This window comes from Sminthopsis crassicaudata, chromosome 4 (genome assembly GCF_048593235.1).
Source record: "Sminthopsis crassicaudata isolate SCR6 chromosome 4, ASM4859323v1, whole genome shotgun sequence".
Lineage (NCBI taxonomy): Eukaryota > Metazoa > Chordata > Mammalia > Dasyuromorphia > Dasyuridae > Sminthopsis > Sminthopsis crassicaudata.
Window position 1 is genome coordinate 10,451,831 of NC_133620.1, and position 25,959 is coordinate 10,477,789.

The window sequence follows — 25,959 nt, forward strand, 5'->3', positions numbered from 1 at the left end:
AGAAACCTACAGAGCCACAGAGAAACACACAAAGAAAAACAGAGACAGTGATAGAGATAGAGAGAAAAAAAGAAGAGAGAGACTAAAACAGAGAGAAAGACAGAGACAAAGACAGAAACAGAGAGAAACAGAGGCAGAGAGATACATAAAGACAGAAACAGAGAGACAGAAAAAGACAGAGAGAGAGGAAGGGGATGTCCTGGGGGGAGGGAATTTAGAGAGAGATAATGTAATCTATATAATGTCTATAGACCCTGATCCCTCCCTCTTGATGTGTGTCCTGCATTCTAGTTCCCAGTCTTGCTCAGCATGTGGCAGATGCATTTTGCTTCACCATGAAGTACATGGAAGAGGAAGTAATATGTGAAGCAAAGGGCACTGAATCTGAAGCTGCACAAGCTTAGACAGACTGACAAAAACTTCAAGAAAAGTCAGTCTCACTGGGGTGAAAAGGGTGTTTAACGCAGGTCAAATAAACTCTGGGAAAGCAAATCAGCAACTGAGACCCTCAGTCTTGGCTCAATAGAGGTTCTCCTCTACTTAGAATCAAGAAGTTCCAGCTTAGTCGAGGTCCTCCACTACTGGAATCAGGGGGTTCCAGCTCAGAAGGCAAAGTCTGGGAAACCAGGCTGTTTCCTGAAAAGATCAGACAAAGCTGCTCCTTATAAACACAAGAGACCCCTGTGCTCAAAGCCAAGGCTCAGACCTGCATGAGAAGCTTGGTTCAGTGTCCCTTTTACCTCAGGAACAGAACTCAACCATAAAAGTAAAAAAAGGAAAATATCAAGAGAAAGGGAAAGAAAATGAACAAAAAACAGAAAAGAACTTTGACCATAAAAAGCTACTATAATAACTGGGCAGACCAAAATACAAACTCAGAGGACAGAATGTCCATAGAAGAAATCTCAAAGAGTGAGATAAAATGGTCTCAAGCCCAAAGATGCTTCTTGGAAATGCTCATAAAAGACTTCAAAAGGCAAAGAGAAGGAGAAGAAAAAATGAGAAAAGAAATGAGAGGTATCTATGACAGAGTCAACAATTTGGAAAAGGACGGAAAAACTGAAGAAAAAAAAAAAGTCCTTAAACAGTAGAATAAACCAAATGGAAAGAGATATAAAAGATAACTGAAGAAAACCACACATTAAAAACTAGAATAGAGAAAATGGAAGCTAATGACTTTATGAGACATCAAGAATCAGTCAAAAAAATAAAAAGAATGAAAAAACGGAAAGAAAATGTGCAATACCTTATTGGCAAAACAAGCCATCCAGAAGAGACAATTTAAAAATTATAGACCTACCTGAAGGCCATGACCAAAAAAAAGAGTCTGGATAGCATTCCACAAGAGATCACTAAGGAAAATTACCCTAATATTCTAGAAACTGGGGAAATACTCTTTGAAAGAATTTATCGATTATCTCTAGAAAGAGATTGCACACAGAAAACCCTAAGGAGCATTGTTGTGAAACTTTAAACTATAATATTAAGGAAAAAATACTGCAAGTGCCAGAAAAAAACAATCAAAATATCAAAGGAAGGTGTGTGTGTGTGTGTGTGTGTGCGTGTGTGTGTGTGTGTGTGTGTGTGTGTGTGTGTGTGTGTGTGTGTATATATATATATACTAAACTGTTTACATCCCTAGGTGGGAAAATAATATCTGTATCTCTTGAGAATTGTGTCTGTCACTGGGGCAGACAGAAGGGGGCATCACATGGACTGAAGGTGTGGTTGTGAATGGATTCTGATGTAAGGACATCAATCAAAAAGATATTAAAGGGTGGGGAAAGGTCTGCACATGAAAAAGAGGAAAGGGAAAGGATAATGGGGCAATTAGTTCACACCAAGAGGCTCAAAAGACCTATTAAAATCCAGAGAAAAAAGGGAAGGGGATGAGCACTGTCTGAAGCTTGATCTCAGCAAAGGTAATCATCAGAAGCCTACTTGTCTCCTGTTTTCTCTCTTTCTAAAAACAAGCTCAGTATTCAAAAGAAAAGGATCTAGAAAATCAAAAACATTTTTCAGCTCTTTTCTAATTGCTCTTGGTAGAAAGGAGCTCATTAGCTACATCAGAAAAAAGTCCAATGTACCCCTTCATTTCTACAAATGAGAGAATTGAGAAAATGGTCTGAAAACAAAGGTACATATGTAGATTTAGACTTGGGACAGAATGTGGAACTCTTCTAGTCACACATAAGGAAACTGAAGCTTGGAGAAATCACATGACATACTCATTGAGGTAAGAAGGAGCAGAGGGAAGCCAAATCCTCTGACCTCAAATTCTTTCCTCCTCAGAACATCATTCTGGGGATGGAGTGCAGGGCCTTGTGTCATGTGGCTTGGGAAAGAGGAAAGAAGTGAAGGAAGGGGGAAGAAAAGAAGGAGGGAAGAAAGGAAGGAGGGAAGGAAGGAAGGAAGAAAGGAAGCAAAGAAGGAAGGAAGGAAGGAAGGAAGGAAGGAAGGAAGGAAGGAAGGAAGGAAAGAAGGAAGGAAGGAAGGAAGGAAGGAAGGAAGGAAGGAAGGAAGGAAGGAAGAAAGGAAGGAAGGAAGGAAGGAAGGAAGGAAGGAAGGAAGGAAGGAAGGAAGGAAGGAAGGAAGGAAATGAGGAAGGAAGGAAGGAAGGAAATGAGGAAGGGAGGGAGAAAGGGGAAGGAGGGGAGGAAAGAGAGGGAAGGAGGGGAGGAAAGAGAGGGAGGGAGGGGAGGAAGAGAGGGGAGGAAGGGGAAGGAAGGGAGGGAGAGGAGGGAAGGAAGGGAGGGAAGAAAGGAAGGAGGGATGGAGGGAAGAAAGGAAGGAGGGAGGGAGGGAAGAAAGGAGGGAGAGAGGGAGGGAAGAAAGGAAGGAGGGAGGGAGGGAAGAAAGGAGGGAGGGAGGGAAGGAGGGAAGAAAGGACAGATGGAAGGAAGAAAGTGCCATCTGCACTCCAAATGTTCACAGGGATGATTAGTGCCTGACGTAGGGCAGAGCCTTCTGAGCTCGCCTTGTTCTGATCAGCCATACTCAGACCCACTGAACATGGACCACAACACAGGGACATCATTTTAGTCCTCTTGGGGAATGAAGGACTCGAAGGAGCATCTCTGTGCCAGGCACTGTGCTAAGCGCCATGCACACATCACCTTATGGAGCTGAGCACTAGATAAGGACTCAGAGAACCTCAGTTCAAGCCCATCTCTGATGCTTATTCACCCAAAACCTCAATTTACCCATGTGTAAGAAATGACAGGTTGGAGCAGAGGATGTTTACATTCCCTTGGGGTCCTGGATCTAGAACCTTGGAGAAATGTTGCCCTTTTTCTGCTCAGCCCTCTCCCCCAGCTTCTGCGCTATATGATCCCAAGGCAGAAATGGAAAAACCTCAGAACCCGAGGCCTTACCTCATCAGCGGTCACTGTCATAACACTCCGGCTTTTCTTCATTATCAATGGAAAGGGAGGCTCTTCTTGCGTTGCTTGTTCTTCAGTCCAGCTCTTGGGGGGACTCTCACCACCTACGGGGAGCAAGGGAAGACCAAGGTGATGGCTCAATCAAGCAGGGAAGCACAAGCGGGCAGCTCACCTGGAGAGTCTACCGGGCTGTCAGCAGAGGATGAGAGCAAAAGTTCAAGACCTACTCTGTGATTTCAGAATTCCCTTCTGCCATCTCAAACACCCTCAGCCTCTAGTTGTAAGCAAGCTCCGAGGTCCTGGTGACTTGGAACCCCACTGGTCAGAACAGCTTACCCGGTGAACCACATTATATTAAATTAGATTGGACTCAGCCGTGTATAGATGAATCAAAAAAGTGAAACAAGGACGCAACTAATTAAGGAAAGAAAACAAGTAGATTCACTAGATTCACAGCTCAGAGTGATTCCCTGCATTAGCGTGTGTCCTGTTCCTATTTTCTCGGAGGTCATCTTCTGGCTGGCAGTGGATGGAAAGCTGACCTTTCAGAAAGATCTGCATTTACATCCTGCCTCCCTGTGTGATGCTGAGTCTTCACAGCCTCAAATTCCTCATCTGTAAAATGGGAATAAAAATAACATCTACTTCTCAGGACTATTGTGAGGATTAAAGGTGACACGATTTACAGACTTCCAAGGGCTATAAAAGTCCTTGCTTTATTATATTTATTATAACCTCCACAAGTATCCATAAAAAATCAGGAGGAATAGAAAAAGTATCCCCAGCAACTTGGTTTGGCTCCCCCCATGGAGAATTTATGAGAGAACATGGAAGTCAAAAGTACTATGTGCGAAATAAGGAGGGGTTGGATTTTCAGGTCCTTACCTACCTTGAGGGCAGGGACTGTTTGTGTTGCTAGTGCTTAGAACAGCCCAAGTGGTGTACTTTCATGTAGGAGTACCTGATGTTCCATGGACCCCATTTGGGATCTTGGCAAAATCCGGGAGTGGTTGCCATTTCCTTCTCCAGCTTATTTTACAGATGTGGAAACTGAGGCAAACAGAGTTAAGCGTCACATAGCTAATGTCTAAGGCAGATCTGGACTCTATGCCTGACTCGAGGTCCATCAGTGGAGCCGCTATTGCGACCCTAGCTGTCCTAATATGTAGAAGATTTTTAACAAACGCTTGTTGATTGATCGATTCCCACTCTTATCTTATGATCCTATGAGCAGCTACCCGCTGGGGGAGGGAGTGCTCAATCAGTGAGATGGCAGAGGCAACAGATGATCAAAGTATGACAAGCTGGGTCTTGAGAGAACAAAACCACAATGCAATGAAAGAGTCATTGAATGTAAGAATCTGACTCCACGTGGGAGTTCCCCAAGGTCTGAGGATCACAAGCCTGACGTATTCCTTCTGAACAGCAGGTCGATAGTCTGGGCTTTCTGGATTCTGTACATCCCAGTGCTTGAAACGCACACCTCTCTCAACGCCTGCCTTTGTGACACAAAGAGATCAAGAGCATGATGGCGGCTCAGTCCTGAGCTTAACTACAGAATGCTAAGGGGTGGCCATTCCTGGTATCGGCCTGGAAAGTGGAACCTCTGGCTTCACACATTTATTAAAAGATGTGGACATCAGACTCAAAACCAACAAAGTTAAAGGGATTATACTCAGGGGAGAAGGGAGGGAACACTGGTCTACCTGTGAGATTTCTAGGATTACAAAAAGATGTTCCCACCCAGTGTGAATTCTTCCATTCCCCGAGGGATGCAGCTAGGTAGCACAGGGGATAGAGAGCTGGACTGAGCAGAAATTCAACTGTGATAAATTCAATGAACTCTCTCTACCTCAGTTCTCCCAAGGAGATTATAATAGTGTCTACCTCTCAAGGTTCTTGTGAGACCAGATGAGATTATATTTGTAAAGTGCTTAGCACGGTGCCCCGCACATAGTAGGTACTATATGAATATTTATTCTCTTCTCTTGTCTGATTTGTTTTTCTCTCCTGCATCTTCCTTCTCCTTCTTTCTATCTGTCACTGTTAACATAAACATACATAGAACAGAAGGATGGTGTCTCTTTACCTTTCTCTTTGCATCCATTGAGTAGGATAACATATTGCCTTCTTTAAATTTCTAAGAATAAATATAATCAGAACACTATTTCTAAGAATAAATTAAAATTAAACTAAGTCACCTTTTACTCATATACTGCGTTAGCTGCATTACCTCTTCCTCAGCTTTGAATCTAGGTTCCTTTATAGATAAAATATTCATAACCTGATGTTGAAGGTTCCCATATATATCATTAATTGTGAAATTATTAACATGTATGTACATATAGACATATACATATGTGCTTCTTTGAAATTAGAAATGTTTTCTATTTTTATAGCTAGTATCTCCGATAAAGGATTCATTTCTTATACACACACAATCACACATACATCTGAGTGAAATTTAGAAGAATACAAGTCATTCTTTGATTGATAAATGGCCAAAGATTATGAACCGGCAGTTTTTGGACAAAGAAATCAAAACTATGTATAATCATGTAAAAATGGTCTAAATCTCCATTAATTAAAGAAATGATAATTAAAACAAATTGTGAGGTATCACATCACACCTATCAGATTGGCTAAAATGACAGAAAAGGAAAATGATAAATGTTAAAGGGAATGTGGGGAAACTGGGACATCAACACATTGCTGGTGGAGTTGTGAACTGATCCAGATGGTCCAGAGAACAATTTGGAACTATGCCCAAAAGGCTATAAAACTGCAAATCTTTTGATCCTGCACTATCACTGCTAGGTCTACGTCCCAAAGAGGTAAAAAAAGTTGTGGCATAAAATTGTAATGGAATATTATTGTACAATAAGAAATGACAAATAGAATGATTTCAGAAATAAACTGATGCAAAGTGAAGTGAGGAGAACCGGAAGAATGTTGTACACAGTGTCATCAATAAGCTAAGTATGATCAGCTGTGAAAGAACTATTCTCAGCAATACAATGATCCAAGACAATGCCACCTGTGATGAAAAATGCTGTCATCTAGAGAAAGAACTAATGGCACCACAATACAGATCTTGAAGCACACTATTTTCCACTTCTTTCTTTCCTTCTCCTCCTCCTCTTCCTCCTTCTCCTTCTCCTCCTCCTCTTGGCTTCAATTTTCTTCCACCAAATATCTAATATGGAAATGTTTTATATGATTCCACATGTATAAGATATATCAGATTTCTTATTATCTCAGGGAAGGAAAGAGAAGGAAAAAAGGATAACGTTTAGACCTCAAAATTAAAAATAAGCACGTGTTAATTTTTTTTTACTTATAATTGGAGAAAATAAAATATTTAGAAAAGAAATGCATTTAAGCAATGTTGAGATCACATATCATTCAAAATAGAAAAAAAAAGAATTCGTTACTTTTTCCTTTAAACACTTCTTTCTCTCTTCAATTTTCCTATTGTTATAAAGCAAAGTATGTCACACAGTCAATAGAACTAGGGACTTGGAATTAAGAGACCTCAAATCATGATTCAGACACTTGCCAACTGTGTGATTGTGGGCAACTCACTCAACATTTCTTGCCTAATTTTCCTTATCTATAAAATGGACCTAACAGCATCTGCCTCACAGGATTGTTGTGACACTCAAAAATGAGTAAATCAATCAATCAATCTATCTATCTGTCTGTCTATCTATCTGTCTGTCTGTCTGTCTATCTATTTATTTATCTGTCTGTCTATCTATCTGTCTGTCTGTCTGTCTATCTATCTGTTTGTCTGTCTATCTATCTATCTATCTGTCTGTCTGTCTGTCTATCTATTTATTTATCTGTCTGTCTATCTATCTGTCTGTCTGTCTGTCTATCTATCTGTTTGTCTGTCTATCTATCTATCTATCTGTCTGTCTGTCTGTCTATCTATTTATCTGTCTATCTATCTATCTATCTATCTATAGCACTTGACTGACCTTCAAGGCTGTCTAAGAGCTAGATCTTATTCATAAAGATCCCTGTCACCCAAACTTTAAAACTTGCTGCCATCCTTGACTCCACACTCTTAGATTTCCAGTTTTGGGGCTGAATCTTGTCATTTACCACTTCATGACATTACTTGTATATATTGCTTTCTCTACACTCATACAGCCCCCATCCAGGAGGAGGCTCACCTAACCTCTCATTGGGACTCCTTAGTAGCCATCTGCTCAGTCTCCTGGTCTTAAGTCTCTTCCCACCCCATTCAGTTTTCAGATGGTTTTCCTCATACATACACACATATTGATGTATGTCTATGTATGTGCACATTTACATGTGTGTAAACATACATATGTATGTATAGCATTATATACATGGTCTTGATGGGTCCCTGGGTTCAAGGACTGCCCTTGGGAGGGCATTTTTTTTAATCAGTCCATACCTCAGTTCCTGACACATGGTAAATGATTAATAAAGGATTGTTGACAGATTCACCCAATAGTGAGATCACAAACACTTTATAGTTAGATGTCTAAATACCTAAGAATGGCCAGTGTGAAAAATGTCCTTACCATTGAAAATGTCAATGAGCATAATTACGCAAAGCTTCTCTAACCAAAATATGGAAGTTGCCTTTATTACCCATTCTCATCACGACAAAAAAGACAAGAAAACAGAATATGATATTTACCTTTGTGCAAATGAGCTCTTAGAGATCACTTTTCAGACAGGAAAATAACCTTGTTAGCAGTAGCTATAACAGAAAGCACTTTACATTTGTTTTCTCATTTGATCCTTATAACAGCCCTGTGAAACAGGCACTATTATTATCCCCACTTTACAAATGAGGAAACTGAGGCAGATAGTGCTTGTCATATTGTTAGTAAATGATGGGAGGAGGATCAGAATCTGGGTTTTCCCCACTCCCAGTCCATCTCTCTAATCACTGTGTCACCTCGCTGCATTAGTAATTGAGAGGCTGTCAGTTGGAAGGAGACATCCCACTTAGCCCCACAGGGAAGAACAAGAATCAATAGAAAGTTTTAAAGAGACAGGTTTTGACTCCAATGTCAAGGAAAGTGTCCTGCCCATTTGAGCTGCCCCAAGTGCACTGGCTGCCTGAGGCAGCAGCAGCAGTCTCTCACTAGAGGGCTTCTAGTAGAGGCTGGGGGACCAGAAGTCAGCCATGCGAGCAAGATGCTTGATCAGGTACAAAGTAAACTACAGGGCAGCCAGAGGAGCTTTCCTGCTTGGAGACTTTGGTTCCTATAAGTCTGCCCTTCCTTCCCACACAACTGCTGCATTTCTTGAACATCCTTCCTTGCCACCCAGGCAGCAGGGAGTTGACATGTTGACATTTGTTCACCCATATCTGACTCTCTGGGACCCCTTTGGGAGTTTTCTTGGCAGAGATACTGGTGTGGTTTGCCATTGCCTTTACCAATTTATTTTACATATGAGGAAACTGAGGCAAGCAGTGTTAAGTGACTTGTCCAGTATCACACTAATAAATGACTAAGACTGGATTTGAAATCACCACAAACCTTCCTGATTTCAGAACTGTACTCTAACCACTGCACCACCTAGCTGATGTCCTGCAATATATTTTTCCTTATAAAATATCCCCACAGTCACAAGCAAGTATCAGGTCCGTGAAGGCAGCAATTACTTCTTGTTGCCATTTCACCTAAACTCTCCAGCCCTACCTAAAAACAAAGTAAAGCACATAGTAGGCACCTGACAAATACTAGTTGAAGTGAATTAAAATAGCCCTTTGGTGCAACAGTCTGCTCTTGCACTTCTTTGCCAAAAGGAGGGAATTCAAGGTTTGTCCTGGACCAAAGCTGGTCAACTGCCATGAGTTATGTTTTTATTCCTTTCTTTTTGCTTTCTTTTCTTCCTGACTTCCTTTCTCTTTTCTTTCTTTTCTCCTTCCTTTCTTCCTGTAATCCTTTTTCCTCCTTTTTTTCTCTTTTCCTCCTTTCTTTCCCTTTCCCCTTCCATCTCATTTCTTCTGTTTTTTCATTTTTTCTTCTCTTCCTTTCCTATATTCTTTCTTTTCCTTCTTCCCTTCCCTCCTTCAGTAATCCAAATTACCCATGTATTTTGAAGACTCAATTGTTCACTAGTTCAAATTCTAATAACACTCACATGAATGAAACTAATTATTTCAATATGTTGGAATTTAGAGTGAGCATGGAGATGAATTCTTTTTCTGACATGAGGACATAATTTATGAGCAAATTACCACAAAACGTGGAGGACTGCTAATTTGGTCCCACTGAGCTCTCCCTCCACTGCTGCCCAACCCAACCTTTCTACATCTCATCAGTGTATTCTCCAGAGTCCTTATGGAAACAAATGATTGTCTTCCAATAACCAATCCTCCAGTGACTTGTCTTTGAATCCAGTCTAGCTAACAAGGGGTGCCCTTTGTCTCCAGCCCATTCTCAAAGTCTCCAGATCACTGAGCTTGGATTCTCCAGACAAAGCTCAGAATTCATTTTTCTGTCTTTGACTCAAAGGAGCATGGGAGAAGGGCTTCCATAGGCTTCCTTGAGTCAGCACTTAGCACAGTGCCAGGCACAGAGTAGGTACTCAGTAAAAGTGTATTGACTAAACTGGGTCACTGTCTGAACTCAGGCCACTTATCTTTCTAAGATTTACTTCCATGGATTCTAAACGCATTTTGTATGAACCCATTTATATTGTGTCCTTTCCTCCACTGGAATACAAGGGTTTGGAAGGCAGGAACCATTTTTTCTTGGCACAGTGCTTGGCACATTGGCTAGAACACAGGCATTTAACAAATAAGGCTCATTAATTGATGATTTAAATTAATAATATTGTATTGCACATAAATTCCAATTAGTGCAGGATTGAGATTGAAACAGTAGCCAGCACAGTGATGTCGGAGTCAGGAGTTTGGATTCCAATCCTTCCCAGGATGCTCTGTGGTGATGACCCTGGGTCATTAATGCTTCCATAACTAACTCCTCTATAAAAGCACTGAAATATGCTTCATAATCAATTTTTTCATAATTAGTCCAACAAGCATTGTGAAATCCTTCTCATACCCCACAGAATGCACTGAGTTCTAGGGATACAAAGTTCCTGCCCTTGAGAATCTGAGTCCAATGCGCGGAACCAGATGCAAAGCACTATGAACATATATGACACATTTGGTATATTCTGGGAGGCAAATTTGGAGGGCAAAGGCCACCGGGGAGAGATGAGTTTTAAAGGGAGCTCAGGGAGTGGAGGCAAGGAGAGGGGGTGTTCTAGAGAGGGGAGACACTCAGTAAGAGGAGATAAAAAGCCTAGAAATGCATGTCACTAGACTGTAGGGTACAGGACAGTATAAGACATTAGAGACAGGAAAGGCAGTCTGAAAAGCCAAAAGGGAATCTTTACATCTGATACTAGAGGCAAGAGGAGGTTGATGAAGTTGACTGAGTGGGAGGAAATGGCCAGACTTGGGCTTTTGGAAGATCACTTAGGCAGCTGATGGGACTCTTGCCTTCTTACCATTCTTCTCCTCCTCCACATGTTTTGTGCTTTACATTTGTTCCTCAATGAATTAATTGTTTTACATTTATTACTTAATGAATTAATTGCTTTTTTTGCTCATTTGTTTGCTTATTTGTTTATTCTTCTGCTTGTTTAGTTAAATTTTGGTGGCCTCCCCCATTCCAGGCAGTGGGGTTCTGTGGATTGAATTGTGACAAGGAAGGCCATGTCCCACCCAATCCTTTGAATTTTCTTGTGCTCATGGCAGGAGAGCCAGGCCATGCAAGAAAGAGTGACCTTTCCCACGATAGGGCTGGGACCCCAAGCCACCAACAACTCATTACAAAGGCTTCTCTCTGTCTCTGAGGGAAGAACCACACGGCAGTTACATAACGACATTCTCCTGAGCAGAATTACTATGACTGTGGCTGTTCCACCTGTCTCTTCTGAACTTGCACCTACAATGACATCCCAGAGAGATACAACCTGCAATGTAAAGGCTCCACTTCCAGGGGAAGCTGCCTGTTGAGTTTGTGTGGACACTGCCAATCTCCAAGCTCACACCTCTGCCCCTGGGCAGCCTGACCCCTTGTCACATGTCTGTGTTTTCCTGGCTCTGTGACTGCTTGCCCCTTGTGCACCCTAACAACTAAAGGTTTAGAGCTGGAAGGCTCCTCAAAGACCATCCGATCTCATTAAAATCCAGAGGAGAAAATTACTTGTCCAAGATCCCCCCATAGTAAGTATCAGGGCCAGGAATCACACCCGGTCACCCTTCTTTAGGGCCCATCTCAAAAGCTCCCTTCATTATGGAGTTTTCTCTAGTCTGCCAGTCCCCTTCTGAGATTCTGTACCCCATAGGCCGGGCCTTTCCTAGCACATAACAATTACGCACTATATTCAATCAAGCAGGCAAACTTTTGTTAAGTGCTTACTGTATACCTTGCATTATGCTAAGATCTGGGCCATCCAAGAGGCAAAAACAATTGGGGTCTTCAAGGTCTCACATTCTAATGGAGGAGAGATGAGGTCATGACAATGGGGAACTGCTGGGTGTGGCAGTTCTATACTAACACAAGCTGGTGCCCTCTCTGTGGCACCCTGTACCCCCTCCCCATCTGTCACAGGAAGGACACCAAGGAAAGAAATCAGGAAATAAACACAAGACCTTAAGATTACAAATTAGAAGGACGGCCACTTTGCAGGACGTGGGATAGGAGACATGGTGGAAGTCAAGGAAAGTCCTCCTATGGCAAGAAGGTGGCACCTGAAATGAGTTCTAGATGAAACCAGGGCTCGAGGCTACCCAGGTAAGGAAGGCAAAGGCTCAGGCTGGAGACCAGCCCACACCTGCCCATGTTACCATCAACAGGCAGATGTCCAGATTTGAGAAATGTGATTTGGAAACCCTAAAACTCTTTATAACAGCAGTTATTCGGCCACCTCCGTTGGGTGTTTCTTCAAGGCCAGAAACAGTTCTCATTTGTTTTGGTAACACTCCTGGTTCCTAGCAACGTGACATGTATGAGAAGCGCTGAAAAAAATATTTATACAAGTTAACTGAATGATTTTGTATCCTTATTTCTGAAGAAATTATTGAGAATATGTGAGAATAGGCTTAAAATCAACCTACCCACAAAAGCCTTAACATTCTATTCCCCACCAAAACACTCAGACATGTAAAACCACACAGACCCAAATGCATACATGCAGTGCATAGAGGCACACTTCATCAGGCTATGCATACATATATAATAGATGGCCACTATATATGCATGTATATAATTATATATGTATACCTAGTATATAATATGTATATTTGTGCTATGTGAACACTACATGAAAAACGAGCAGTCAGTAAACATGGGAGCTAAAAGGTCCCCGTGGTCACATAAACAGTTTGAAGAACACGTTCTGCCGAAGACCACAATCCCCCACGCCTTATATTGGGAATGGAGTTTAGATGATATCACATAAAACACTCTCATTCTACAGATGAGGCACAGAAAGTGTAAGGGACTTGCCCAGGGGTACACAGCTAGAACGAGTCCGAGGAAGGAACATGCATCTCCCGACTCCAGATCTGGCCCCTTCTCCTCTCAACCAAGTGTCAGGGAACTAGAGCCCGCGCCCCCAAATCTGCTTTTGTATGGCCCGGGAGCTACAGATGGTCTTTCCATTTTAAAATCCAGTTTTATTTTAAAATGTAAAATCTCACGATGGGCTTTGGCCAGTGGGCTATATAGTCCGCCAGCTTCTGTTGCCTTCTTAAGTCTTCCTGGTCCCCCTACCCCCAACCCCTTCATCTTGTCAGTGGGTTTGAACACTCTAGACATGGAGCCTTTCCTCTCTGCCCATAGCCGGGCTGGTCTTTGGACAATGGACAGAAGCCATGACAAAGTCGAACCTCGTCTAGCATGGAACCCGTTAGAACAGCCTTTAAGGACCCAAGGTCCACTCTGGGATAATAAGAGGTAACAAAGGAACACTTACTTCAGCTGGGCATTTGAGAGTTCATATAGGAGAATGTGAGTGTATGTGCATGTGTGTGTACGTGTCTGTGTGTTTGCCATTGTATTCTGTGGACACCCAGTGTATACATATGTATATAGTAGGCAGAATATATATATATATATATATACATATATACACACATATATACATATATATACATATATATATACACATATATACATATATACGTATATATGTATATGTATATATATATGTATTTTTATATATGTATATGTATTTATACATATACACACACATATATATGCTACACACTAATATACTTATGAATCATAATGCACATATATTGCCCACATGACTACGTGCACATTAAATACAATTCAGCAAACTACTAGGCACCTATTGTGTGCTAGATGTTGTGCTGAGGATACAAAAAGACGCAAGAAACCAGTTCCTGCCCTCAAGGAGCTTATAATCTAATGAAGCATATATATCTGTATTATATGTAGATGTTATATAGCATGTTATGTTATATAGTAAAATTTATTATATATAACATTCTATATGTAGATGAGAGTATATATATATAGACATTACACATATATGCATATTTATAACTAACAACAATAATAGCCAACATCTATTTAATGTATTAAGGATTGCAAAGCACTCTGCCTACGTTCTCTTATTTCATCCTCACCACAGGCCAAGCCTGGGAGATAAATATTATTATTAACCCAGTTTTACAGATAAGGAAACATAAAATGACTTGCCATGGCTCACACGGCTATTAGGCATCTGGGGCAGGATGTGGTCCCAGGTGTCCCCAATTTTAGCCACCCTACCACTCAATGGACTCAGTATCTCCTTAGCAGAAGGAGGAAAGAAGCTCAGGCTGTGGCTGTACCCCATTCTCACTACAGGCCCCAAAGTCCTCACCTCTCACTGTCCCAGGAAAACCTTCCAGGCTCTAGGAGACAAATGTGGGGACTCACTAGAAGTTCTTTATGGAAATAACAATGATGGTAACTACCGCGAACTTTATATACAGCTTTAAATTTGTAAACAAGGTTTCATTTGATGTTTACAATAAGCTTTGGAATGAGACATTGTTAACCCCATTTATAAATGAGGAAACAGAGGCAGACAGAGATTAAGTAACTTTCCAGGGTCATACAGCTAGTAGGTGTCAGAGGTTGAATTTGAACTCGGGTTTTCTTGCCTCCAAGTACAACACTTTCTCTACTTTCCATTAGTTGCTTTGTATTACCTACCTGCCTGATGAACTCAAAGGTCATGCACATAAATCAGAAATACAGATACACACACACACACACACACACACACACACACACACACATGCACAAACACATCCACATTTGAAAAGACTCTATACACAGCTATGCATACATATCCATTTATATATATATATATATATATATATATATATATATATATATATATATATATATATATACACTCACTACATATAATCTGATCACAAATACATTTATCATTGCCATTGTTGTTATTATTTTTCCATATCTCTATTATCAAAGGACCAGTATTGTTACGTTCAAAGAGGTCCCTTGCTAGCTTAACCTTTGCCTTTGACCAATAGTGACCATGGATGTCATAATGGAGACCTGGGGATCCACAGGAATGCTGGGAGGAGGTTTGAGGGGTACAAAGGATGAAGAAGCTGAGGCTTGGATTCCAATACCAGTTGTATTCCTTGCTACCTATGCAACCATGAGCAAGACATGGGATTTTTCTGGGCCCCTTTTGTAAAATACCTGGATGGGACAAGTTCTAAAGCTTCTTCAAGCTAAATATAAAATGATAAAGTGTTAGACTGGGAGTCAGGAAGAGCTGGGTTCAACTCCAGTCTCAAATACACACCAGCTACGTGACCCTAGATAAGTCACTTAACTTCTGTCTACCTCATTTTCCTGAACTGTAAAATAGGGAGAAGGGAATAGCCTTTTGCCACCCAGATCTGTTGTGAGGATCAGCAAATGAGATCATATCTGTTCATTCATACAAGCCTTAAAGTAGTATAATAATGGAGAAAAGAAAGAAGGGAGAGGGGGAAGGAGGGAGGGAGGGAGAAAAAGGAAGGAAAGAAAGGAAGGATGGAAGGAAAGATGGAAGGAAGGAAGGAAGGATGGAAGGAAGGAAGGAAAAAAGGAGGGAAGGAAGGAAGGAGGGAGAGAAAGAGAGAGAGAAAGAGAAAGAGAGAGAGAGAGAAAGAGAAATCACTGCCAATGACCTGCTTCACCTGACACAGACAGCAGAGAAAATCAATGAAGCAAAAATATTCTACTCAGGAAAACCTTGTTCCCCAGCTGCCAGTTTATGAGTGTGGCTGGCGGATACAACATATGTAAGCTGAGATGGGCTGTGGGGTTGATGGATGCAGCAGCGGGGCTCCTGGGCAGGCAGAAATGATGAACCGAGTTCCTGAGCAACAGAAACAACTAGGGGAAGGATACAGAATTCACCTAACTATGGATTTCCAGTGAGCTCCTCATTTATTCCATCCAGGCTAACGATCCTCTTGCAGTATAGAATACAAAAGAAAGGGCAGATGTTGTTTCTGCCCATAAAGACCTTATAACCTAGAGGGAGAAAAGTGATTGACATGAATGAAAAAATGAGAGGAGCTCACAGGTAAGTGCTGAGCAGAGCAGGTTGGGGAAGAAGTTTTGAGGAGCTTTATTTTAATGGAGTAGAAGTAAGATTTAGGTTTATGGGATCAAAGATTTCAATCAGAAAGAGGACTTTCAAGGTCATAAAATCATAACTTTGTTGGATCCCAGACAACAAGAGACTGAAGTTACAGTGAGTTAGATTTTAATTTGCTATATAGTTTTTAAAATTCTAATTTAAACATTTTAACAATTATAGCTTTGCAAAAGTGGTATGGATATGTAATAGTGAGATCTCCATCACTTGTTTGTTTTTCAGCTCTTTCAGTCATGTCTAACTCTCCATGACCCCATTTAGGGTTTTCTTAGCAAAAAAAAAGTCTTTGTCATTGCCTTTCCCTGATCATTTTACAGATGAGGAAACTGAGGCAATCATTCTGCTCCTTGAGAAATATCAACTTAAGGTTCTTTCCTCTCAATGGTTGCCTCTGTTTCCATCATTTCAGAGAGAACCACAGTCATGCATTATATAATTATCTCTCCAACTCATTCTCTGGACTTCTCTTCCTCACTGGCTTGCCTCAACATAGACGACATTCATCCAATTTCCAGTCCCACTTTGGCTATTACCTTCCCCCTTAGTTCCTTGAGAAGGGACTGTCATGCTGATATTTGTATCTCTAACACAGCACATGTTATTCAGCCATGGCTGACTCTGTTACCCCATTTGCAATTTTCTTGGCAAAGATATCACAGAAATTTGCCATTTCCTTTTATAGCTAATTTTACAGATGAAGAAACTGAGGCAAATAGAGTTATGTGACTTGTTCAGGGTGCCACAGTTAAGAAATGTCTGAGGCAAGATTTGAACTCAGGAAGATGAGTCTACTTGATTCCAAGTCTAATGTTCGATTTACTGTAGCACTTATCTAGCTGTCCATTATGGCACATAGTGCTTAATAAAAACTCTATTTTCATCTATCTACCTCTCTATTATCTATCTGTCATTTCTCTATTTATGAAATGTTAGAGGTTGGAAGAAAAATAATTTTAATTGAAAAACACAGCTATTCCAATTATCCAACCTCATCACTTTAATTGTCTCTTCACTAGTTCTCATTCATCTCAAGAAAAAGCTTTTTTGTTAAACCTCAGATTTATGCTTCACAGAAATGTTTTGGCTAAAGATTACCATATTTACTTGTGTAATTCCCTCTTCCACCCCATCTTTAAAAAAAAAAAACAAAAACAATTATTGTAAATGGAGATGAAGGTGGCCTTGAGTAACTTGCAGGAATTCTGTACTGATAATAAGAGGCAATTCTAGAGTATTTCTACCCTGATAGATGGGCGGTGTCTATGTTAACAATCCCACTTTATAGATGAGGAAACAGAGGCTTACTGGTGAAGTGACTTAACACAAGATCCTCCAGCTACTGATTAGGAGAGCTTGGATTTGAATCCAAAGCCTGTGATTCCATTTCCAAGTTTTTCCCATCATGCCATGGTGCAATTATAAAAAGTAGAACAATGTCCAACATCTAACCACCTGTGGATAGTGTTCTGAGGGGGTCTCCTGCTTCTGAATCATGTGTAGCCTGCAATTAATGCAGCCAAGGCAAGATTTGAGAGATGGAAGGAACCTTGATGGCCATCTTCTTTATCCCATATATAAAAGGAATCCCCAGGGTACCATACATGTCACTTAGTTGTCTAGCCTTTGCTTGAAGCCTTTTGAAGAAAGAACCTTGCCACTTTCCAAGACCGCTCACCCCATTTTTGGACAGCTCTCAGTGGGTTTTAATATTATATCTAAGCTGCCTTTTTGGAACATCCATGCTTTACCCCTAGCTATGCCCTGTATGGCTAAGAATAGGGTCCATTTTTGTGATGTATTGGTGTTAGAACATCCCATAACAATGTAGATTAGCTCCTGGTCTCTGACTGGCAGCCTTAGAAAGCAGCTTAGAGTACTAAGAGACAGGTTCTCACAGCCTGCCTGTATCTATGCAGTATATCTCATATCCACATATACAACCCTGACCTAGATCTCTGCCATAGATTGACAACTGCCTTTCAAAACCTTGAGTTCTGAACCAGATATTCCCAAAATATCTCAAATTCAACACGTTCAAAGCAACTGAATTTCATTCAAAACTCTCCTCTCTTTTTGACTTTCTTGTTGCTATCAAACACATCAACACCCTCCTCATCCCTCAAGCTCATAATCTAGGTCTCATCCCCATTGTCCACCTACCTCATATATTCGATCACTTTTCAAAAAATCAAAATTGAGATTGCTATCACAATAAAAATAGCTATCGACCACTTTCCCAAAATGTGTTTCATGAAACCCTTGAGTTCACAAGAGGTTTTAAGAAAATGGTCCCTGCCACCTGTGTGACCTTGGGCATCACTTGACCACTAGAGCCCTCAGTTTCCTCAACTGTAAAAGGAAAGAGGGTCATCTAGATGCCTCTGAGGTCTTGCCCAGCTCTGGACTTGATGAATCTCTGTTTCCCCTATAAATTGTTAAGCTTGGCAGAGTGAGGTGCTTGATTTGGACTATGGGACCTGAGTTTGAATCCCAGCTCTGCTACTTACTGCCTCTATGACCCTTGGCAAGTGATTTCTACTTTCTGTGACTGAATTTTCTTATCTGTATAAAATGATGACCATTCTGGAGACCAAACTGGAACTCTGCCCAATGGGCTACAAAACTGCGTATCCCTTTGACTCATCAGTGCCACTATTGGGTTTGTATCCGAAGGAAATCATAAAGGAGGGAAAAGAACCCACATGTGCAAAAATGTTTGTAGTGGCTCTTTTTGTGGTAGCAAAGAACTGGAAAAGGAACAGATGCCCATAAATTGGGGAATGACCGAACAAGCTGTGGTACATGAAGCTAATGGAATATTATTATTTTATAAATAATGAATGAGCTGATTTTAGAAAGGCCTGGGATGATTTACATGAACTGATGCTGAGAGAAACAAGCAGAACTAGGAATGCATTGTACACAATGACAGCAAGAATGTGCAGTGATCAACCAGAAAAGACTTGGTTCTTCTCAGTGGTTCAGAAATCCAAGGGAATCCCAATAGACTTTGGACAGAAAACACTATTTACATCTATTCCCCACCTCCACCCCCAGGCTGGGGTTAAGTGACTTGCCCAGGGTCACACAGCTAGGAAGTGTTAAGTGTCTGAGGTAAGATTTGAACTCAGGTCCTCCTGAATTCAGGGCTGGTGCTCTATCCACTGCACCACCTAGCTGCCCCAGCTATCTACATCTAGAAAAAGAACTATGGAGACTGAATATAAATCAGCACATGCTATGGTCACTTCTTTTTTTTCTGTTTTTTTTTCTTCTCTTCCATAGTTTTTCCCTTTTGTTTTCCCTCCCAATATGATTCATAAAGCAGTGTATATTAAAATAAATTCATAAATTAAAAATTAACCTTCCAAGGTCCCTGCCAGCTCTAAAGCTCTGCTCAAAAGATATAAAAGATGCAAATCAGTTTTCAAACCTTAAAGTGAAACAATATTAGTTATTATGATTATTATTGTTATTTTAGAGGGAAAAAATAAGCATTTATTTGGCATAATGCCAACTATTATCTCAGTTAATTCTTAAAATAGCCCTGGGGAGAAGGTGCTTTTCTCCTTGTTTTACATTTGGGGAAACTGAGGCAAGCAGACTCACCCAGGCTCACACAGCTAAGTGTCTAAAGGCAAATTTGAATTCAGGTCTTTCTGAACCTATAATCTATCCACTACACCATCACCTTTATTCACATTATTTTTATTATTAGTTATGAGTTATTATTATTACTTATATTTCAATATTATTTTCATTTTATTATTTTTCTCATTATTATTAGTTATAAATCATTTATCCTAAACCTCAAATTATATTTATTAAATGGATGATACTGAAAATAGATCATTTCCTCTAACGTTGCTCCAAAATCTCCCCAATACCTTCTTACCAGAAGGGTATTCCTGATAGAGTCCCCCAGATAAACATGTATAAAGATGGTGAAAAAGGCCTGGCTTGGGGGCAGAAGACTTGGGCTGGAGTTTCATCTCTTCTACTCATGGCCTGTATGAGACCCATCCTTTCTCCGACTCTCACCTTCCTCTCTAAAACAAATTAGATTAGGTGACAACTTGGGATCCATGAAATTGATTTTTAAATATTTTTGGTAGCTCTCTTCAAAATCACTGGTTTCCTTTGGAAGCCTCTATTTTATGTTTTTAAAAACATGATCCTGAGAAAGGGGTCACAGCTTCCTTTGTCTGCCACAGGCGTCCATGAAAGAGAAAAGGTTAAGAGCCCCAGGACTAAATGACATTTTTGATATCCCTCTGAGCTCGCAAGTTATAAGACAATTCTGTTGTGTCATGCTTCAGAATGTTCCGTGGCCAAATCAGTTTTGAAAACATTGCTCTAGATGCACATAAGAGTAAAGAGGCAGAATGTGTTTCCATAAAGTGTTACAACAGCTACCATGAGATTGTCACTGCTAATCTGATCACACCTGCCCAGGCTCAGGACTGCTGGAGTTGTCAACAGCAGCCTGCCAGGGGGGAAATTATACAGAGGGAAAATCACATTTCTTTCTCAGAACTCTCTGTTGTGGCAGCAATGGACAAAGAAGCTTTTTCTCAATGCCCCAGGATTAGTATTTTCTCACTCTTCAAATTATTTTGTATTGTTTTTGCATAAAATGCATATGATTACTTGGGAACATGTCGTATCCTCTGTATAATATCAACCTCTTAAGTGTTTTAGTTTTACTTTTGTATGCACAGCCCTAGAATGTGGCGGTGGGACTAATACCCAGATTGTTTGTGAATATATGTATATATTAATTATATATCTATATATCTATACATAAAAACACAGATAATATATCCTATTGACAATAGGTATCCTATAAATAAAATATGAAAGTATATTATATATATATATATTTATTTATTAAGAAGGCAGAGTGGTACAAGGGAAAGAGGATAGCTTATAAGTCCAAGAACCTAAGATGAAATTTCACCAGATGGTACTTATCACCAGAATGACTTTGAATCATTCACTTAACTCCTCACATGTTTACTTTCCTCTTCTGTAAAACAAGAGGGCTGATCCATCTCATAAGGAAGGGGTTCTCAAACTACGGCTGAGAGCCAGATGCAGCCGCTGAGGACATTTATGCGGCCCGCTGGGTTATGGCAAATGGGCTGAGGGGCGGAGACAGAGTGTGAGTTTTTGTTTTTACTATATTCCAGCCCCCAACAGTCTGAGGGACAGTGAACTGGCCCCCTATTTAAAAAGTTTGAGGACTACTGCCATACGGTCTCCTCCAATTCTAACCCTATGATTCCTATAACAATGAATTTCTGGACCTTTTTTCTAATGTATTTATCTGTATGTAAGACGGATCCAAATGGCTCTTAGCAGGTGAATGCATTGGGTTGCATCTGGCAGGAAGAAATTCAATCAGGATAAATGTAAAGTCTTATGCTTGGGTGCAAACAATCACCTCCAGTAATAAAAGCAGGGAGTGCATGGATAGACATCTTGTTCTGAAAAGGATCTAGGGGCTTTAGTGGACGGTAAGCTCAATATGCATCAGCAGTATTCCTGCTTCACTGCACAAGGCAAGACAGAGCTACCATGAATGAGAAGATGATAGTCCATCCATACTTTTTCTTTGTATTTCTGGAGTATTATCAGTTCAACAATACTACCTAAGATGGACAACCATGATAATGAACGTCATTAAGTTCATGGCATAGGAAGTTGAAGGAATGAGCCATCTTTAGCCTGGAGAAAGAACAACTCATGTTCCAGGGATGTAGAGGGAGCGATAATAGAGGTGCCTGAAGGGATGTCAAAAATAAGAGAAGAGAAGAGGTTGGACCCCAGAAAGTCGAAGTTACAGAGAGATCAATGAAAGCTGAAGTCAGGAAAAGCTTCCTAAGCATCTGAGCTGTCCACAAGTAGAAGGCTTGACCCCAAGAAGTCACAGTGGATTCCTCCTTCTCAGAGATCTACAAGGAGACAAATAGGTTATAACAAGTATTCTTCATGAGCTCAACAAGACAGATGCTTGCTGAAATCCCCTCCATCATATAAATTCTGTGATGCTGTAATGCTATATTTGGTCTGTCAAGAAGAAACTTCTTGAAGGCAGGGATTGTTTCATTTTTGTCTATATTTCTAATCACTAGCCTTGAGTAGGCATTTAATAAAATTTTGCCAAACTATTCAATTGAAATCTTAGTGTTTTCTATCCTATAGAATTCATATTGATTGATCTATTCTTATTTTGCTTTATTTTGGAAGAAAACAAGCTCCATGGGGCAAGGATTTTCATTTCCGCCACCATTTCCTCAAGATTTTGTCCAGAGAGCTAAATAAGTGTTTGTTACATGGAACTGAAGGCAAAAATACCAGCACAACCATCTACAACACATGAGTTAATATCAATGAATAAATGAATAGACATAGATAGAAGGGATTATTTTTCTTTTTTAAAAAAATTTTTGGAGAAAAAGCATTCATTGACAATATTAATCTCTTTTTTTTTTTTTTAGAAAAGACTCAGGGTCACTTAATTACATAATGTGTATCAAAATTTGACAAAAAGATGAATAAGTGCAAGGAATTACCATCAATTTAAATCAATAGCCAGCTTGAGCAAAAGATCTATAACTCAGCAATATAATAATAGTATATTATCATTCTTTAACCATGTGCCTAAAGGCAAGAAAGCTGAAATAAAGAGCTGCTCCAAGAAAAAACTGTCTTCAGGATGATGACTTTTGGCCAGTTTCTCCTAAAAAAGCCAACAACAACAACGACATCAACACATACACACAAACACCAAACAAACAAACAAACAAACAAACAAAACAACACCTTTTTTTTTTCTAAGTATTAATAATTGGGCACATACTCAAAATCAATACACTCATTGGTGAGAAAGCTAGAAATGATTCTTCTCTGAAAGCTGGAGGGATACACATTGTCTGTAACCACAATCCAACAGGGAGAATACTGGTAATTATTCAGATAAAATTCCTTCTATAAATAATGCCTTAATAGGCAAATTAATGAGTTCATCACCAGCAAATGCTTCCTGAACCTAGTGGAACATTTTTAAAGGCCTGAATATGTTTTATACAATTAAGAGTTCTCAGGCTCCACAAATTAATTTTTAAAATGTCAAATAGAGACATGTAGGGTTTTTTATTTCTCAACCCTTTTTCATAACTACCATATATGGATTTTTTTTCTCAACAGAAATTCATAGAAGCCCTACCTCTTAATCTTCTTCTCTTGAACATTTTGACATTGTAAAAAATGTCAACTTTCCCTCTCCCCAATCTTAATGCCATTTCCCAGTTTTACTATTAAGACAAAGAGTGAGCTTCATGGTTATACAAGATTCAGAGCTGGAGAGGATCTCCGGGACAATGTCATTTTACATTTGATACAACTGAGGCACAGAAGTGTGAAGTCATTTGTTAAAGATCATACAAATAGTAAGTTTCTAAGGAAGATTTCAATTCAGGCCTTCTTCTTCCATGTTCAACATGGTCCTCAATGCATCTCCTGAGAAAATGTTGCCTAGTGGAGTCATTTTTCATTATGTCTGATTCTTTGTGGCTCTATTTGGGATTTCCTTGACAGGGATACTGGAATATCTCTCCCTTGCCTTCTCCAGGTTTATAGGAGAGGAAACTGAGGAAAACATGGGTAAGTGACTTGTCCAGGGTCATTCAGGTAGTCAGTGTCTGGGGGCAGATTTTAACTCAGGACAATGAGTCTTCCTGATTCCAGGTCCCAATACACTATGCAAATGGAGCTACCTAGTTGATCTCAATCTTAATCAAAGATATGCAATAAATCTTAGCCAGATCTGCCAAAGAAATTAGAGGTAGGAAGTAGGGCAGCCACTGGGGAACTTTATCTTCTGAGTCCACTCAACTTTTTTGCCTCTATAAGGTATTGGAAGAATACAAGACAATGGCTAAAAGAAATCCACAGATTACCCAAAGATGGCACATCAGTCAACATTCTCCAGCACTTCTCCCACATAGTCTCATTAAGAGCATCATTTATTCAAAAAAAGCATTTATTAACTACCTGCTGTGTACCAGATACAGTGTTAGGTCTGGTATCTAATGCAGATTTCATTACTTCATGCCTAAATTATTTCAGAGCCTGCTGATTAGTCTCTCCTGTCTCGAGTTTTTCCCCCACTCCAATCCATTTTTCTACTCATTTGTCAGATGGTTCTTCCTAAAATGCAGGTCTGATTATGTCATTCCCCCATTCAACAAATTCCAGTGGCTCCTATTGAGGTTCCTACCTTCAATCTCTCTCTTCCTCAATCCATCCTCCCAAATTACTAAAGTGATTTTACTAAATTAAAGAACAGGCACTAGAACACATTGTTCCCCTGCTCAAGAAGCTCCAGTGAGTCCCTATGGACTCTAGGATAAAATCGAAACTCCCCTATCTAGAATTTAAAGCCCTTTTTCAATCTAGCTCATGCCCAGTGTTGCAGGCTTCTTACACTTTACTGTCCTTTGAGCTTTTCCTTACTCTCCAAGTTACTAAAACCTTCTCAAAAATGATTATGAATATATTCTGTATTTATTTTTCTGTGTATATGTCACTTCCCCAGTAGAGATCAGGAGACACGTTAGAGCTAGAAAAATACATCTGAGAATGATGTGCAAAGAGAGGATCATTGAATCTGTGAGAAATGGGACAAAGGGAAATTAAGCAGGACCAGGAGAGCAATATACATAATACCTAAAATAATAAATGAAACCAACACTGAAAACATCTGAATTCTGATTAAATGTAATGAACAACCTTGACTATACAAGACAGGTGAGGAAACAAGTTAGTTTTATAAGTGAAATCAAAACTTGCCTTTTTTTCATTTTACCTTAATATCATATCCATGCTTCCGTAAAAGTAGTCTACATTTCTATAATATTTTTCTTCTAAAAATTCAAGTGAATTTAATTGGAAAAGCATATATTAAACACCTACTGTATACATGACACTGCACGAGATAATGGAGATACTGAGGGAAAAAAGAAAGTCATTGGCTTCTGGGAGTTTTGATTAGCCTGGGAGAAAATTTCCATCAAAAAAAGAGAGAGAGAATCTAGCTATACTTTACAAATATAATTGTCCTTTACAAAACTCACCTCTGAATGAGTGTTATTTTGTAAAGTAGAAAGTAAACCACTTTGAATTCACAATTATCTAATGCCATATGAGATGATGAAAGTGAAGTCTCGGCAACGGAGTCCACCAAAGACATGAGATCTAGGTTGTACAATAGATTGATTTCTGGACTTGAAGGCAGAAAGACCTGAGTTCAAATCCACTCTAAGTCACGTACTAGCTGTGTAACCCTGAAAAAGTCACTTAATTTCTGTCTACCTCAGTTTCCTCATATCAGTTTTCCTGATCCAGATGAAGACAATAATAGCCCCTATCTTCTAGGGTTGTTGTGAATATAAATTGAGATATTTGAAAGGGGGTTTGCTATAATGATATGTGTTATTAATATTATTCTGTGAGTAAATAACCATAATAGCTGATATGTATATATGTTAAAATTTGCAAGATACTTTTTACATATACTTCATTAGATCTTTAAAACAACACTGTGAAGTAGAGGTGATGATTATCTTCATTTTAAAGATGAGGACATTGAGGTACAAAAATGCTTTGTAATTTGACTAAGGTTAGGAATTTGTAAGTGTCTGGAGCAGAATTTGAATTCAAATCTTCCTAACTCCAAGTTGATACCTTGATACACTATGCCATCTAGAACAAACAAAACAAAACAAACAAACAAACAAACAAAAACCAAAAACAAAAAAAAAACACCAAAAAACAACTAGCATTTCTATTCTGC

The 25,959-nt window shown here is 39.7% G+C and overlaps 1 protein-coding gene across 4 annotated transcripts in view; it reads right to left on the reverse strand.

The window, feature by feature from the left end:
• PDE4B (phosphodiesterase 4B) overlaps positions 1-25,959 on the reverse strand; it is a 667,172-nt gene that overhangs the window by 520,232 nt on the left and 120,981 nt on the right. For all 4 annotated transcript variants that reach the window (XM_074265715.1, XM_074265720.1, XM_074265718.1 and 1 more), the window contains one exon: positions 3,375-3,487. In XM_074265715.1, the coding sequence (XP_074121816.1) occupies positions 3,375-3,487 (113 nt within the window). The remainder of the gene's footprint in view (positions 1-3,374; positions 3,488-25,959) is intronic.